Source organism: Oncorhynchus nerka, linkage group LG9b (assembly GCF_034236695.1).
Source record: "Oncorhynchus nerka isolate Pitt River linkage group LG9b, Oner_Uvic_2.0, whole genome shotgun sequence".
In the NCBI taxonomy this organism is placed as follows: Eukaryota; Metazoa; Chordata; class Actinopteri; order Salmoniformes; family Salmonidae; genus Oncorhynchus; species Oncorhynchus nerka.
The window spans coordinates 1,702,178-1,719,177 of NC_088424.1; the positions used below are offsets into that span (position 1 = coordinate 1,702,178).

General features: G+C 41.4%; 1 protein-coding gene across 1 annotated transcript in view; it reads left to right on the forward strand.

Moving 5' to 3' along the window:
• tnk2b (tyrosine kinase, non-receptor, 2b) overlaps nucleotides 1-14,968 on the forward strand; it is a 65,655-nt gene extending 50,687 nt beyond the window's left edge. The window contains 5 exon segments of the mRNA XM_029642060.2: nucleotides 332-1,017; nucleotides 1,020-1,841; nucleotides 11,210-11,305; nucleotides 11,812-11,939; nucleotides 12,345-14,968. Coding sequence (XP_029497920.2) covers nucleotides 332-1,017; nucleotides 1,020-1,841; nucleotides 11,210-11,305; nucleotides 11,812-11,939; nucleotides 12,345-12,351 — 1,739 coding nt within the window. The 3' untranslated portion in view covers nucleotides 12,352-14,968.
• Nucleotides 14,969-17,000: the final 2,032 nt, after the last annotated feature.

Below are 17,000 nucleotides of genomic sequence, written 5' to 3' on the forward strand. Positions count from 1 at the left end.
TCTTCTCTGTAAGATGTTGTTTGTTTCCGTTCATGTACAATGTATGAAATGGAAACAATTTATTGATATCCACACATTACAAATAGACACACTGAGGATTATTACCTTTTCATTTCAGGGACAACTACAGAGTCATTCATTATGTACATAAATAAATATTGCATCAAAGGCAGGCATAAGGTTGATCACTCAAGGTAGACCGTTGGGGCATTGTGGATGGACTACAGTGCTACATGAGTAATGAGCAGTTACGGCGTAGAAGTATTGTAAAGTTGCCAAAGTCATTAGTTGCCAAAGTCTTTAAGTTGCATTTGTCTGTTTGTTTTTCCAGAGCCGTGCTACGACTTGGTGACTGAGGACGAGGAGCTGACCGCCTCAGGCCTCAAGGGGCTGTCGCTACTGAAAGTGGGCTCCATCAAAGGCCTCAAGCTGAAACCCGCCACATGTGTCTCCGCCTCCAAACAGGGGGGCCGTACTATGGGCTCAGGCCACACCCCCAGTGATGTGTCACTCATCGACTTTGGGGAGGAGGTTCCCCCGGCCGCATCCTCTCCCTCCCCGGTGGTGGAGCTCCAGGTGCCCTCGTTGGCCAAGCTGGCCCTGGACGCAGAGTTTATTCTGGATCGTACTCCTACCCAGAGCCCGTGGCGCTCGCTGCCCCGCCCCTTACACCCCACGCCAGTGGTGGACTGGGACGCCCGGCCCTTACCTCCACCTCCTGCATACGATGACGTGGCGCAGGACGAGGAGGACATGGAGGTGAGCTCCATCAACTGCCTGAATCAGCAGCAGGGGGGGGTGGGTGAGAGCCACAGCCCCACAGAGACCTTGCCGGCTGGTGAGGAGAAGGCCATGGCCGGTGCAGCCAACAAACCCCTGGAGGACAACCTCTTCCTGCCCTCTAAGCAGGGCCTGGCCTCCACATCCTTCTCTCAGTCAGCTGAGATCTTTCAGGAGCTCCAGCAGGAGTGCATGAGGAGGCTCAATGTGCCCACGGGAGGAGGTCCCCAGCCCCCTTGCTGTCCCCAATCTCCGGCCTCCAGTCAATGGACGTCCACCGCCAGATCATCTTGTTCTTCTCTGAGGACAAGCCCCAGATCCCTCCACGTGTACCCATCCCGCCTCGCCCTGTCAAAAGGGGGGACTACACCCGCTGGTCCGGTGACCTCTCCCTGTCCCTGACTCCAGCTTCTGAGGAAGTCCAGGACCGCCCCCCTCAGATCCCCCCACGGGACCCCCTGTCCCAGCCGGGCTCGCGCACCCCCAGTCCCATGGGCCAACAGGTGGGCTCCCCCCAGCAAAGGGCAATGGTTTTCCCCAGTGCACCTCCTCCGCCCACATACGGATCCTACCTCTCCACGTCCCCGGGGAAACTCATGCCCACCACACATAGCTTTGCCTTGGACCCCAAATATGCCGCACCCAAGGTCATCCAAGCACAAGCCCAGGGTAAGGACCTGGCCAAGGGGCCCTGCATCCTGCCCATTGTCCGCAACGGCCGCAAAATCAGTAACACGCACTACTACCTCCTGCCCGAGAGGCCGCCTTACCTGGACCGCTACGACCGCTTCTTCAGGGAAGCGGAAAATGTGCCGACTGGTGGCAGCGGTGGGATATGCGAGGAGAGGCGGCAGGCCAACACGGCCACGGTCAGGCCCATGATGGTGAACCAGCAGCCGCAGAACCAGGGGGGAGACCTCAAGCCCAACTTTTCCTCCAACAACAACACTAGCCTGGGCTTTCGGCTGGGCATGAAGTCCTCCCTCAGCCTGCCCAGGGTCAGCTCTGACGGGTCAGCCGGCAGGGCAGAGGGGGGAACCACAGCAGACGGGGTCAAGATGGTGAGTAGTACCAAAGGCTCCAGCCTCAGATTATTTATTTTTTAATCAGTAATCAGTTGATTTGATTTTCAATAACAAACGAACACAGGAAAGAACATGGCCTAATACACAAAATCAAAGGGGGGAGAAAACCACTACTGTTATATTACAAAAACTAGAATGAGTAATGAAGAACACAAGAAAAGGTATACAAAAAAAGTAGAAATAAATAAGAAATTGAGGATTTTTTTGCAGTATTTGTTTGTGCTGCGTTTGTAATTTTGTTCTGTGATGCCAAATCAAAGCGTTGGCTGTAGGGACTTTTATGATGTAAATAAACCACAGCAGGGCAGTGTATTCAAGTACTGAGATGTGGTCCGCAGACACGCCTTAACTTTTTGCAACAATGGGCAAAACTTTCTAACCAATCAATCTAAATCAACACTCTCAACCAATCAAGTATCCATCAAAGCTGATTTAAAAGATTACACTCTGGAATGACATTCTGAAAAATATTTGTTCTTTTTTAAAATTCAGGGAATATCCATTGAGACCAGGGTTTAATTCACAAGGGTGAATTAATCACAGTGAGACAACAATCAAATACAATCTGAAACCAAACAGCGATCAATACAATGTCAAATCAATTAAAAATACAGAACACAATGTAAGAATAGCATTCCTCAGCTACTATGTCCTCAATAGTTTTAAATTGGGTTCCCTAGGTACAGACTAGAAAGAAAGAGAATGAGAGAGAGAGTAAGAGAGTGGATGGAAAGGAACGAGAGAGATATACAGCATTCGGGTCAGAGAGAGAGAGAGAGAGGGGACATTTATTGACATACCATACCAAGAGGTTCTCTACCTGGGGCTAGCCATAAATCAGGTGTGGAGTGTACAATTGCGAGCGGCACTAATACAGTACATCTTTGCCCCCAACCCATGTCATTGGCACAGTCTTAAGGTAAGCTCTAGGAATACCACTCCTAAAGGCAAGTCTGTGGGTTAAGTTGCAATAAACACCTAAATTGAATATAATATTGTTGTGCTCTTGATCAATTGATGAAAGTATGACTGTGTCTGAAATGGCACCCCATCCCCAAAAGTAGGGCATTATATAGGGAAGAAGGTGTCATTTCAGACACCAATCCCAATCTGCCTTCAGAACGTGCCTTCAGAACGTGCCTTCAGAAAGTATTCACACGCCATTCACTTTTTCCACATTGTGTTACAGCCTGAATTTAAAATGTATGACATTTAAAAAAAAATGTAACTGGCCTACACACAATACACCATAATGTCAAAGTGTAATTATATATATATTTTTTTATACAAATGTAATAAAAATGTAAAGCTGAAATGTCTTTACTCAATAAGTATCCGACCCCTTTGTCATGGCAAGCCTTAATATAAGTTTAGGAGTAAAAATTAGCTGCATGGACTCAAGCTCACAGAACGGGGCCGCTGAAGCGCGTAGCGCCTAAAAATAATTCTGTGCTTGGTTGAAACACTCACTACCGAGTTCCAAACTGCCTCTGGAAGCAACATCAGCAGAAGCACTGTTCGTAGGGAGCGTCATGAAATGGGTTTCCATGACCAACCAGCTTCACACAAGACTGAGATCACCATGCGCAATGCCAAGCGTCGGCTGGAGTCGTGTAAAGCTCGCCGCCATTGGACTCTGGAGCAGTGGAAACGTGTTCTCTGAAGTGATGAATCATGTTTCACCATCTGGCAGTCCGATGGACAAATCTGGGTTTGGCTACTTGCCCGAATGCATAGTGCCCAACTGTAAAGTTTTGTGGAGGAGGAATAATGGTCTGGAGCTGTTTTTCATGGTTTGGGCTAGGCCCCTTAGTTCCAGTGAAGGGAAATCTTAATGCTACAGCATACAATGACATTCTTGACAATTCTGTGCTTCCACCATTGTGGCAACAGTTTGGGGAAGGCCCTATCTTGTTTCAGCATTACAATTCCCCCGTGCACAAAGCAAGGACAATACAGAAATGGTTTGTCGAGATCTGTGCGGAAGAACTTGACTGGCCTGCACAGAACCCTGACCTCAACCCCATTTGAACACTTATGGGATGATTTGGAACACTGACTGCGAGCCAGCCCTAATCGCCCAACCTCACTAATGTTCTTGTGGCTGAATGGAAGCAAGGCCCCGCAGCAATGTTCCAACATCTGGTGGAAAGCCTTCCCAGAAGAGTGGAGGCTGTTATAGCAGCAAAAGGGGGACCAACTCCTCCATATTAATGCCCGTGAATTTGGAATGAGATATTCGACAAGCAGGTGTCCACATACTTTTGGTCATGTAGTGTACCTCCCTGAAATCTCTGTACCTCTGTACCCCATAAGGTCCCTCAGTCGAGCAGTGAATTTCAAACACAGATTCCAGGGAGGTTTTCCAATGCCTCTCAAAGAAGGGCTCCTATTGGTAGATGGAGAAGGGAAAAAAAGACTATCCCTTTGAGCATGGTGAAGATATACAGTGCCTTGCGAAAGTATTCGGCCCCCTTGAACTTTGCATGGTTGGATGGAGAGCACTTGTGAACAGCAGTTTTCAGTTCTTTCCACAGATTCTCGATTGGATTCAGGTCTGGACTTTGACTTGGCCATTCTAACACCTGGATATGTTTATTTTTGAACCATTCCATTGTAGATTTTGCTTTATGTTTTGGATCATTGTCTTGTTGGAAGACAAATCTCCGTCCCAGTCTCAGGTCTTTTGCAGACTCCATCAGGTTTTCTTCCAGAATGGTCCTGTATTTGGCTCCATCCATCTTCCCATCAATTTTAACCATCTTCCCTGTCCCTGCTGAAGAAAAGCAGGCCCAAACCATGATGCTGCCACCAACATGTTTGGCAGTGGGGATGGTGTGTTCAGGGTGATGAGCTGTGTTGCTTTTTCGCCAAACATAACGTTTTGCATTGTTGCCAAAAAGTTCAATTTTGGTTTTATCTGACCAGAGCACCTTCTTCCACATGTTTGGTGTGTCTCCCAGGTGGCTTGTGGCAAACTTTAAACAACACTTTTTATGGATATCTTTAAGAAATGGCTTTCTTCTTGCCACTCTTCCATAAAGGCCAGATTTGTGCAATATATGACTGATTGTTGTCCTATGGACAGAGTCTCCCACCTCAGCTGTAGATCTCTGCAGTTCATGCAGAGTGATCATGGGCCTCTTGGCTGCATCTCTGATCAGTCTTCTCCTTGTATGAGCTGAAAGTTTAGAGGGACGGCCAGGTCTTGGTAGATTTGCAGTGGTCTGATACTCCTTCCATTTCAATATTATCGCTTGAACAGTGCTCCTTGGGATGTTTAAAGCTTGGGAAATATTTTTGTATACAAATCCGGCTTTAAACTTCTTCACAACAGTATCTCGGACCTGCCTGGTGTGTTCCTTGTTCTTCATGAGGCTCTCTGCGCTTTTAACGGACCTCTGAGACTATCACAGTGCAGGTGCATTTATACGGAGACTTGATTACACACAGGTGGAATGTATTTATCAGGTCAACATTGGATCATTCAGAGATCCTCACTGAACTTCCGGAGAGAGTTTGCTGCACTGAAAGTAAAGGGGCTGAATAATTTTGCACGCCCAATTTTGCAGTTTTTGATTTGTTAAAAAAGTTTGAAATATCCAATAAATGTCGTTCCACTTCATGATTGTGTCCCACTTGTTATTGATTCTTCGCAAAAAAATACAGTTTTATATCTTTGTTTGAAGCCTGAAATGTGGCAAAAGGTCGAAAAGTTCAAGGGGGCCGAATACTTTCGCAAGGCACTGTATAAATGACACTTTGGATGGTTTATCAATACACCCAGTCAATACAAAGATACAGCATCCTTCCTTACTCAGTTGCCGGAGAGGAAGGAAACCACTTGGGATTTCACCATGAGGCCAATGGGGACTTAAAACAGTTACATAAGTTTAGTGGCTGTGATAGGAGAACTGAGGATGAACAACATTGTAGTTACTCCACAATACTAAGGGACAGATAGGAATTTACAGAATGACTACCTGGAGGAAAATGGGGGAGGGTCCTGCTTTTTCAATTTCAGTCAAGGGGAAGGTTTAGTATTTAAATCTAGTCCAGGGGAGGGTCATGTAATTGAATTGATAAAATGTCAATATTTGTCAGTGTTAGTATTAGTTGCTTATTAGGCTATATATTGATGTGTGCCCGATACCGCCCCTCATCTCTGATTCTCCACTGGGCGCGTAATATCAATTGTTTAGTGTGGTCTCGATCAAATGATCCATAGAGTATGAAATACATGCTCAGAGAAGCATAGCGCAAAGTTATATTTCTAAGATAGCTGCTGGGAAGGTGTAAATAAAACTAGGTTGCATTACACACCAACCCTTAGCCCCCGGCCTTCTCTGTTCTTGCTGATCAAATACTTGTTTTGTGTGCTGCTTAACCAGGAGCAGAGTCAAACGTTTATTCTGATTTCATTTTTTTTGTTGATTAGGCCTAGTCCAAAAAATGCACCATCTTGCTCATGGACTAGCCTATGTTCTGTTCAATTTGACAAGGAGTGTGCGAAGATGAGAAGGTGGACCGGTGTTCAACTTTGATAGCTGCCTACTACTATAAATGAATTTATTAAAGACAATATGTTTTTTGCCCATTCATGTATTTATCAGAGTTATTGACCTTACAATAAGCCAGATTTGAGTAACTTGAAGCAGCAGCCGCAGCACAATCTATCGGAAAAGGACAGCTCATATATACTGAAAGTAGGCAAATTCAAGTAGGCATAATTCATTTCAACCATTCATTTTAATTAGACTTTACTAACAGCAAGTTGGCTTTGTGTTGGAGCATATTTCCTTCTATTTAAGAAATGAAAGGTATTCCTACCTGTTTGACAGATGAAATTAGGCTAATAGTCTAATAGCTCGGCTAGGGGTGAAAAATCCCCCAATTTGTGCCACAGTTTAGACTACCGATAGATGCTGCGGTCAGTCAGAGTTGAGTGTAGCCTAATGGCCAAAAAGGGCAAAGGTGCAATTTATTCAAGGTTTAAGTCATCTAAAGTTGTATATGTCTAACTCAATATCACAAACCTGATTTGCCCTAACAAAAAAAGCATCCCTACAAATATATAAATGTATTATAATCCACATAATTCAAACAAAATGAGCTGTAGCAAGAGGAGAGAGACACAATCAGAAAGAATGTGTCTTTAACCCTACATTATAATATAACTTATTTTGAACAAAAGCCAGGAATGAGTGAGTCACTCAGCCCCATGTTTCTGTTCCTGCATCTGCTGCCTATTTGAGTGTTTGTTTTTAATATCCTAGTGAATCTGTGATCACCAAGCCTCATGCAACTTCAAAATGTTGGATAAAGCAATTTCACAAGTCCATTTTTTTAATTTGTTGCTATTCTGTATTAAAGTTTTCTCATTAGAACAGACTCTCTGGTATTATTTCAGTTATTTAGTGTTGTTTACACTGTTCCAAATGGGCAGAAAAATAATATTGTAATCTAACAGCACCTAACAACACCATAATATTAATCAATTTAATTAAGCAGAATTTCTAACAGTATAAACAACAAAACAATACAATAATAATTTGCAAACAAATGGATAATCGATCCCATATGGTCTGTTCTAACAAAAAAAGTTTTTTAAAAGTCTCGTACAGCCAATATACAAACAGTCAAATGCATTTGTGAATTCATTCGCTTTACCCGACGTTGTGGTTTATTCAAAGCTCCCTTTATTATTTTATTTTATAACTAAAATGCTTGACTGTATTTAAAGACATGGATGACTGGTGTGCTGTGCAACGACGTGCCCAAATGAATGATTTGATTGATATACTGTATATTGTAGTAGGCCTTTATGCCAATAAGTAAGTTACGTTAAAACAGCTACAGTAAACAGGACTCTTAGGCCTACAGCTCCATGTAATTTCAATAACTTAACTTTAATAAAAACCTTGAACCCACCTGTCCCTGACATTTCCTAAATATTTATATGTTCCACTCTAGCAGTAGGCCTACATAGAGATAAATATGGTAAAACACTAAAACTTCCTGAGCATTTCATCCTCCAAGCACCATGAAGGTCTACTGCGCAATGTGGATATTAACAGTAGAATAGATGGGACTCGATGAGTAGCCTACCAATAGCCACCAGTATAATAAATTATTTAATATACACAATCACAAAGAAATCTTTTTTTTTTGTATAAGGAGGTCATAAAAAAAATGGTACTAAGACAATTTATTTCAAAATAACAGAATAGCATGTATGTATATGTGCTATAGTAGCTGAGTCTATGGCTACGCAATGTCAATGAAATGAACTTGTTAATTTAGCAGACATCACATGCTTATATTCCCCAGCCCGTTACAATATGAACATGATGGAATATAACAATTGTAACAGATTGTAATCAGTAGGCATGTAGCTGTGATTATTCGATGAAAACATTGTATTTTGAAAGAGAGACAATCTGTAAAACAATTTGTGTTTGGCAAAACTAGGTTAATTAAAAACCTTGGCATATGCTCTTTCGGATAGGGTATAGCAATCAAAGCATCTGACCAGCATGGACCTCTGTTGGATTATTTGGAAAAGTAAGCAAGCACCAACACGCTTCATGAAGACGCCCTCCAAGATCCCCCCTGGTGGTCGAACTAGCATTAATGGCAACAATGCTGACCGTAAAATACTATGACGTCACGCACGCCAACATACCATAACATTCCGCAGCATCCCGCAAGCTGTGCTGCTGTATGATGCAACTTTTAAATGAGGACCCACTGTATAAGCACAAGCAAAATCCTAGAGGAAAACCTGATTCACCAGACACTGGGAGATGATTCATCTTTCAGTAGGACAATAACCTAAAACACAAGGCCAAATCTACAGGAGTTTCTTACCAAGAGTTCAAGTGGGCTGAGTTACAGTTTTGACATAAATCTACTTGAAAATCTATGGCAAGACCTGAAAATGTATAGCAATGATCAACAACCAATTTGACAGATCTTGAAGGATTTTGAAAGGAATAATAGGAAAATGTTGCACAATCCAGGTGTTGGTTCTACTAAGTATTGACTCCGGGGTGTGAATACTTAAATTTGCAAACATTTCTAAAATCATGTTTTCACTTTGTATTGTATGTAGATGGGTGAGAAAAAATCTATTTAAGCAATTTTGAATTTAGGCTGTAACACAACAAAATGTGGAATAAGTCAAGGCGTATGAATACTGTATATTATAGGGAATAGAGTGCCATTTCAGACGCAGACGTTGTTTTGTTGTTGCATGTGCCATCATTGAACAGGAGGGGGCAACAGAAGGCAATTCTTGACCAGTCTTTACATAACATTAACTCCTGTTTAGGCACTGTTTTTGTGCTTACTGTTTTGTTTGCTGGCTTGCATCTACTCCTTACTGGTGGATTGATTGCTTCCTGACTAAACTGAAATTCAATATTACAAACTGTAACCAAATTGCAATTGATGTATAACAATATAATTTGTGCACAGAGACAACTTGGGTGATGGATATATACTGCGCAAAAGGCCTTGGAAAAGGATCAATAGGGAGTCTTGATTAAAGCAGTCTGTCAGTCACACAATCTCACTCATTAAAGATAGTGATGCACCGCTATGGCCAATGCCGATATCCAATATTTTCCTTGCCCCCCAAAAAACGATACCAATAATGATAACCGATATTTTTAAAAATGCGGCATTTTAAGCATTCTAGTACAGTTAAATAGTTAACACACACACACACGCGCACATGGACGCAGTGGTCTAAGGCACTGCATCTCAGTACAAGAGGCGTCAATACAGTCCCTAGTTCGAATCCAGGCTGTATCACATCCGGCCGTGATTGGAAGTCCCATAGGGCGACGCACAATTGGCCCAGTGTCGTCCGGGTTTGGCCGTGGTAGGCCGTCATTGTAAATAATAATTTGTTCCTAACTGACTTGCCTAGTTAAATAAAGGTTACACACACACCACACTGACCAAAACGTTATTTTGTTAATAACATAATAATTTAATGTGTTAATGCGTTCATACATTTTTTTATATAGTTATTACACATTGATTACACTATCACTCGTATTTCAAATTCACAACGATTCGTCGATAAGTATGCTGATACTGGTAAAGTTGTCTCGTGCACCTATAGTGCTGGTCATTAAAAAAGCTAGCTAGTTCATGGATGCCAATGTTCTTCCTCAAAAACATAGCAAAACGAAATTACTGTTCCAGTAGCTATATTTAGCGAGCTAAATATATAGCTAGGTGTCATCATCTAAAATAACCCTAATTTATAACATGGTTCTTATTTGATTAATGGTGGTCGCACCCATCTATGTGAAGCTAGCCATAATAAGGATTAGCCACAATAGCGGACTTTGCGGTTAGCTTTCAAAATAAAAGTGGGTCTTTGACAGTGATGTAAATGAATACAAATAGTAGAATTATCCCATAATTGAATAGATCATGCTAAATGAGGTTGGAATGTTTCTATATAAAATCAACAAGACAATTTATTAATTTGACACAATTATTTTGAAATCACACTGGATGTATTATACTTTAGAATTGCATTAGGGGCATACTTATTTCATTGTACAGCCTTACCCCATGTCATTGATCCACAATCCATAGGTATCAGTCTACTCCGTGACACCCAGAGAACATTAGCGTTGTAGCTCTTATTGCGGGACTCTGAAACAACTGTGAATTGAGCCACATTTATTGGCAACCTTTGTGTATTGAACACTATTCCCGAGGAAAAGCAATACTGCGTGGATGTTTTGGAGACTGATAACTCTGAGGACGTTGGGGGAAAAAATATATTGGGTATTGAGTAGACTGATACCCCATTTCTTCCCCAATCCTTAGGTAAAGCTGTACAGCGCAATATGAATGTAAATACACACAATATGTGTTATTTGATGTGTCACATTAAAAGCTTATTTAACGTGTCAAATAGTGTTATTGTAAAATAGTGTTATTGTAAAATAGTGTTATTTGACGTGTATCTTTTTTGACACGCAAAGTCCCAAACGCCGATATGTTCATTTAACAGCATTGGATTGGTGCAAGGATGGCTGCAGACACTTTCCACCATATTCCTCACACCAGTCTGTCTATTCCTTTTAAATCCATGAAGGGGAGTGTATGAGTGCACACTTCGGGATAAGGGTAGAGAAACATAATGTAGCCAATCACTCACACCAAAAGAATGACAAGACACTCAAAACTACATAATTGAATTACTCTTGATAAGTTTTTGTTTGTTGTTTTGATTGACAGCAGAGGTCTGCCGAGCTGATTGGTCAGTGTAGCAGCAACATTGACCTAATTTGTTGATTGTGTGGCATCCACAGGTGCAGGAGGCGGTCCATGGCGTGACTATAGAGGAGTGTCAGACAGCCCTCCAGAACCACAACTGGAACGTGCAGAAAGCTGTGCACTACCTCAAGGTAGGGGCCCTTGGCGGTAGTACCTTGCCACACTATTGAGCTGTACTTTGTTGGCCTGGTTACACATCCACTTTAATTGCTGAAACCGTACTGGAAAGGATCGTGCAGATGCAAAAAATCTGATCACGGCACAGTTTGAGTGGGCACAATAGTGTATAAAGGGTATGTTATACCAGTGATCACAACAGCCCTAGTAAACCTTCTACAAGTCAAGAGTAAATAATTAGATCTGAGCCTTAGGAAGTTGTGTGTAAAAAGCATGAGTTTGATCCACAATTGGAGAGTTGCTGAGTAAAGGAATAGTAAACTTATGAAAAAATATTCACATGCAAAAAAATCTCTCAATGATTTGTAAACAGGCAGTTGTAGATGTAGATTGTGTAACTTCATTTTTCATTAGGACCTTGTGCAAATAGAACAGCACTAGCTTAAAAACGGTATTGAAATATCTGATGATGGATACATAAGTTCTGATGGTGAGTTGTAACTGATCCTGTTGCTCTCAGGTTGAGCAGCTTTTCTGTCTTGGCCTGAAGACCAGGACGGAGTGTCTCAAGGTGCTGGAGATGTATGACTGGAACCTGGAGGTGGCCAGCACTCAGCTCCTGGACTCCTACGGCTCCATCCGGCAAAGGTAAAATAGGGACCCCATGGAACTTAGAGAATTTAGGAGAACCTAACCCTGCTGGGCAGGCTTTTGCTCCAGACAAGCAGGCATGTTCAGTAGGGCACACTCACTGTTACAAAATGTTTTTAAATTAAAAATGTAAATGAACTTTTCTTATTGGACACGTCAAGGTAGTCCCCATCTCAGTCAGTTTTATTCAGTTTGGTACAAGACACTGATTCTACTAATCAAGAATCAGTTAGTTGTGTGTTGCTGCTTGGTCCAGCCCTATGACCTCTGATATACTCTGTCTATCCACAACTTCAACTGTATTGACTCACGTTAATCTAGCACCAAATAAACTAGATGGAATTATGAATTTACTTTGATTTGTTTTCGAAACATCAATATAAACCTCTCCTCCGATTGCAGGCGGTGACCGATGTCACAAGGAGCAACGGCTGAGTCCGTTCAGAACTCTTTTCATTCATCAGCGGTCTTTGAAGGGGCGGAGTCTGCTCCCGTCTCTCCGTTACGATTTGCCAGATGCATCCAATATGCAGTCTTGCCCACACTGAGGACCTGGAAGCTAACCCGCACTAACACCGAATAGGAGCGGAAGTCTGCTTAGAACGCAAGGAGTGGAACCATACTCTTGAAGGGACCATGTTGTCTGCTGGTCCCTTACCTATAGCTCAGCACTGAAGGAAAAATGTCCTCTTTCGGTGCTGGTCTACCCAATTCAGTTATATCACTGCCACAATAGACCAACTTAGATTACCCCTTTGTGTTATTACTAACTTATATGAATCAGGGTCGTAATTGCATCCCTTTGAAAATCAACAGAAACGGCAGTACCATAGTAAAAGAGTAGACCTCTCCTCTACCAAAGCACTCCCCTACACCCCTACTGTATGTGTGCTGTGTTAGGCTCCTCAGTTTGGATAGGGACTTTGTTTTCGGGTTGTCAGCATCCTTCTGCTGCAATGCCCGCCTTCCCAGGCCTCCCAAGGTGCTCTACTGCGTTTCAGCAGAGGTCAAAGTTCAAAAAGCCCACCTGGAAGGAGAGAACGAACATTAAAGAGAACTAAACAATATGCATCTGGTCCACGTTTAAGTGGACTCCTTCTTTTATGTTCTGTTCTACAGAATTCTATTTGATTTATATTAAGGAGAGGAATTACATTTTTATGCACACATACAGTATATTATATATAAGAAGAGTTCAGATGTTTTGAGTTTATATATTTTCAGCGAATATGCGCTGAAATGTGGTGTTTTTTCTTTTTAGTTTTCTGTTCTTTCATATATTTTGCTTTTGAACCGGTCGTTTGAAAAGGGGGACATATTGAAAATGTTCAACTCTCTTGAGATGTTTTATTTTCATTTGATCAGTTTATGTCGTTTATGTTAGAATGTGCTCCCCCTGAATTGAGTTCACTTGTGGCTCTAAGTGCTATTAATTTGATCCACTCCAAATGTCCATTTAATCGTGCCCTACTGGTGAACAGAACGATTTGACACCTGACTCTTTTTTTGTGCTCCCTTACTATCTACTCTAAGCACTTTTCCCACACAAAACTACTGTTGAAAATGGCCCACTGGCTTGCTTATTTTCAAAGCACATTGATACTTAAATAATTCATTAAGAATGTTGCCAGTGCTCCAGGACAAAGATTTCCCCGAGTAGAGACAATACCCCCTAGTAACTTGTCTTTACCTCAACTATTAGGAGCTAAAACCTTTAGTCAGCACCAATAGGTTGCAGAGAATTTTGAGGGGAAGAAATGTCAGTACTGGCCCTAGTTGGTTACTCACATAAAGCACATGCAAGATCCAAAATGTCACAATACTGGATTAGACTCGGCCAATAAAGTATGCAGACCTCTCAAAACCTAGAACAAACTGTAATGTAAAATGTGAGTGTCTGTTTTCAATGTATTTTCTATACTGTGCTATCCTCTATATTCATCATAGACCAGTGGAGCAGAGATTCTGTAATGGTTGCACGCAACCTGCTGTTTTCCGTGTGTTATGATTCAAATTATGTTTTTGAACATTAAGATCTTTTATAGTTGATTCCAATTTGTAAATAAGTCTTACCTGAGAAGGCCTGAAAACTGACCTCAAATCAGTTAAAATTCCAGCACAGACCAACACGGTTAAACTGGCAGACTCCAAGTAGACCACTCCTACCAGTGTAGCGGGCTTGCAGGCTGGTCTTTCCCCAGTCTTTCTGTAGTCACTGTACCAATTTGGACGTTTGACTGGGTTTGTGCCTGTCTCTGTGTGTGAAACAGACTGTCTAGACATTCTCCAGTGTCTGTGAACAGTGTACTGTCTCATAAACACTTTGCTCATGTTACAAACTCAAACTTTGATTCGTTGCCCTGTTCTTTCAGTCGTTTGCCCTCGCAGATACGGTCTGGATGTGTTAAATCAATTTGACAGTACGCCACATAGCCTATTGCAGGATTTAATAGATTGAGGCGATCTGTCTTACCTATCCTCCCGTAAAGATTTATGCAAGCCAATCCTCAAAGGGCTGCGGTAAAGGGTACACGTTTTTGGTTTGGAACACAGCCATTGTAGAACTTTCTGTACGCAATAATAATTATCCTCTTCCAAACAGTCAAGGCCATCCAGCCGTGACAAAAAGAGAATGATTCCATTGCTGTGAACTCCTTGATATACATCAAAATCCATGTTGTAGTTCCATGTCCCCATGTCTTACACCGTTGATATATTTGATACCAAGCTGCTGTAGTTGTAGAAGGACTGAAGCGACCTTGTGGTATTATTACCCAAATTAATGTTCTCCTGTTCATGTTTTTAAATGTTTTATGGTTGTATTACCTTTTTGTTGGTTTGTTAGTTCAATCCGACGTACCTGTACCAATTTACTTTCCCAGAAAGTGTTTTATTTTCACATGGCTGTACAGTAGATTTCCCCCCTGGGTGTTCGGAATTGTGCAAGAGGGCAAATGCAAATTAATGCTGACGATCTCAAATGTATAAATGTATTTTTTATTAAAGAATTAACTTTTTTTTTTATACCTTGCTCTCATTATGTCTGATTCTTTCTCTTGGAACATCTTGATGACTGTTGACTGGGTAGCATTTAATGTACAGCGAGGAAAGTGCCAATTATCACGCTCTTAGTTTGAAGTCAGAAAAGCATCTTACACAACACTTAGAAGAATGTGCAGCTAATTACTCACCTAGGACTAATTAGCAATAACGAGCTAAAGGGTAGCCTGACAGCTCTGTATGCTCTTAATTTAGCTGAAAGAGATTCTGTAACTACATATTTTTATTAAAGCCTCAAATGAAATGCACTTAGCTATCATTGGGGCATCTTACTCAAGTCCCCTATGACATGTGCATCGTTTGTATGCACCTAAAGGACCAAATGGCCAAATCGATGGTTACGGTTTAATTTCAGTCTGCGTGCATGAAATGTGTGTACAGTAAAGTCCACCTTCTGTGTGTCTTGTTTGTGCGCGTATCCACCCTTTAATGGCCTTGGTTTGTGAGTGATCAATCTGAATCAATTAGGTTGATTGACTCAACCTCTTGACAGATGGCTTTGCTCTCTACAAGGACCCAGACCTTGATTTATATTGATCCTAGTTTTCCCATTATAAATTAGTATTTTTCTTATTATAAAATGATGCCACTTGTGTGAGTACATAAAGTGATCTTCCTTTATACAACTGATATGAAAATGTCCCATTTGTGTTTTATGATACAGTGGGATTCCTGATGATGATTTAAAATGACTCGCAGTCAATAAAAAGGAAAATGTAACTTTATTATGCAATAAATGTCAGTTATGTAGCTATGGAGTCTCTTGTTATAAATATTGGAGGTTGGCATTTCCAAAATAGAGGGCCTGAACATACTCTTTCTCATACACACGCACTGCCACTTTCTGGGCTGCTGAACTTTTGCTTACTAATGAAAAGTGCATGTCCTCCATTCGTCTTTGTGATGTCTGCACAGTATGGTTGCCGTTCCCAGGCAAAATTATTAATATCTGTCATCCCAATCATTATGGACTAGAGGAGGCATCGGTGTCAGAAGATTCCCCAGAGAAATTATTTTGTTTCTCGCAAATAAAAAGGGAGAAAAGGTAAGGATGGAGAGGAAAGATGTAGAAATAAATTGAATGCTTAGAAAAAAACTGGTGTAGATGAACAGTGAAATGCTTACTTGCAGACCCCTTCCCAACAATGCAGAGAAAAAAAGAGAAATAATAGAAAAATAATAACACGAGGAATAGCTAAATGCACAATGAGTAACGCTAACTTGGCTATTTTCATGGGCTACCAGTACTGAGTTGATGTGCAGGGGTATGAGGTAATTGAGCTAGATACAATGGGGCAAAAAAGTATTTAGTCAGCCACCAATTGTGCAAGTTCTCCCACTTAAAAAGATGAGAGGCCTGTAATTTTCATCACAGGTACACTTCAACTATGACAGACAAAATAAGAAAAAAATCCAGAAAATCACATTGTAGGATTTTTTAATGAATTTATTTGCAAATTATGGTGGAAAATAAGTATTTGGTCACCTACAAACAAGCAAGATTTCTGGCTCTCACAGACCTGTAACTTCTTCTTTAAGAGGCTCTTCTGTCCTCCACTCGTTACCTGTATTAATGGCACCTGTTTAAACTTGTTATCAGTATAAAAGACACCTGTCCACAACCTCAAACAGTCACACTCCAAACTCCACTATGGCCAAGACCAAAGAGCTGTCAAAGGACACCAGAAACAAACATGTAGACCTGCACCAGACTGGGACGTATTGAGACTTATTTTCCTCCATAATTTGCAAATAAATTCATTAAAAATCCTACAATGTGATTTTCTGGATTTTTTTTCTTCTCATTTTGTCTGTCATAGTTGAAGTGTACCTATGATGAAAATAACAGGCCTCTCTCATCTTCTTAAGTGGGAGAACTTGCACAATTGGTGGCTGACTAAATACTTTTTTGCCCCACTGTATGTACATATAGGTAGGGATAAAATGACTAGGCAACAAGATAGATATAATCAGCGTATGTGATGAGTTAGTGCAAAA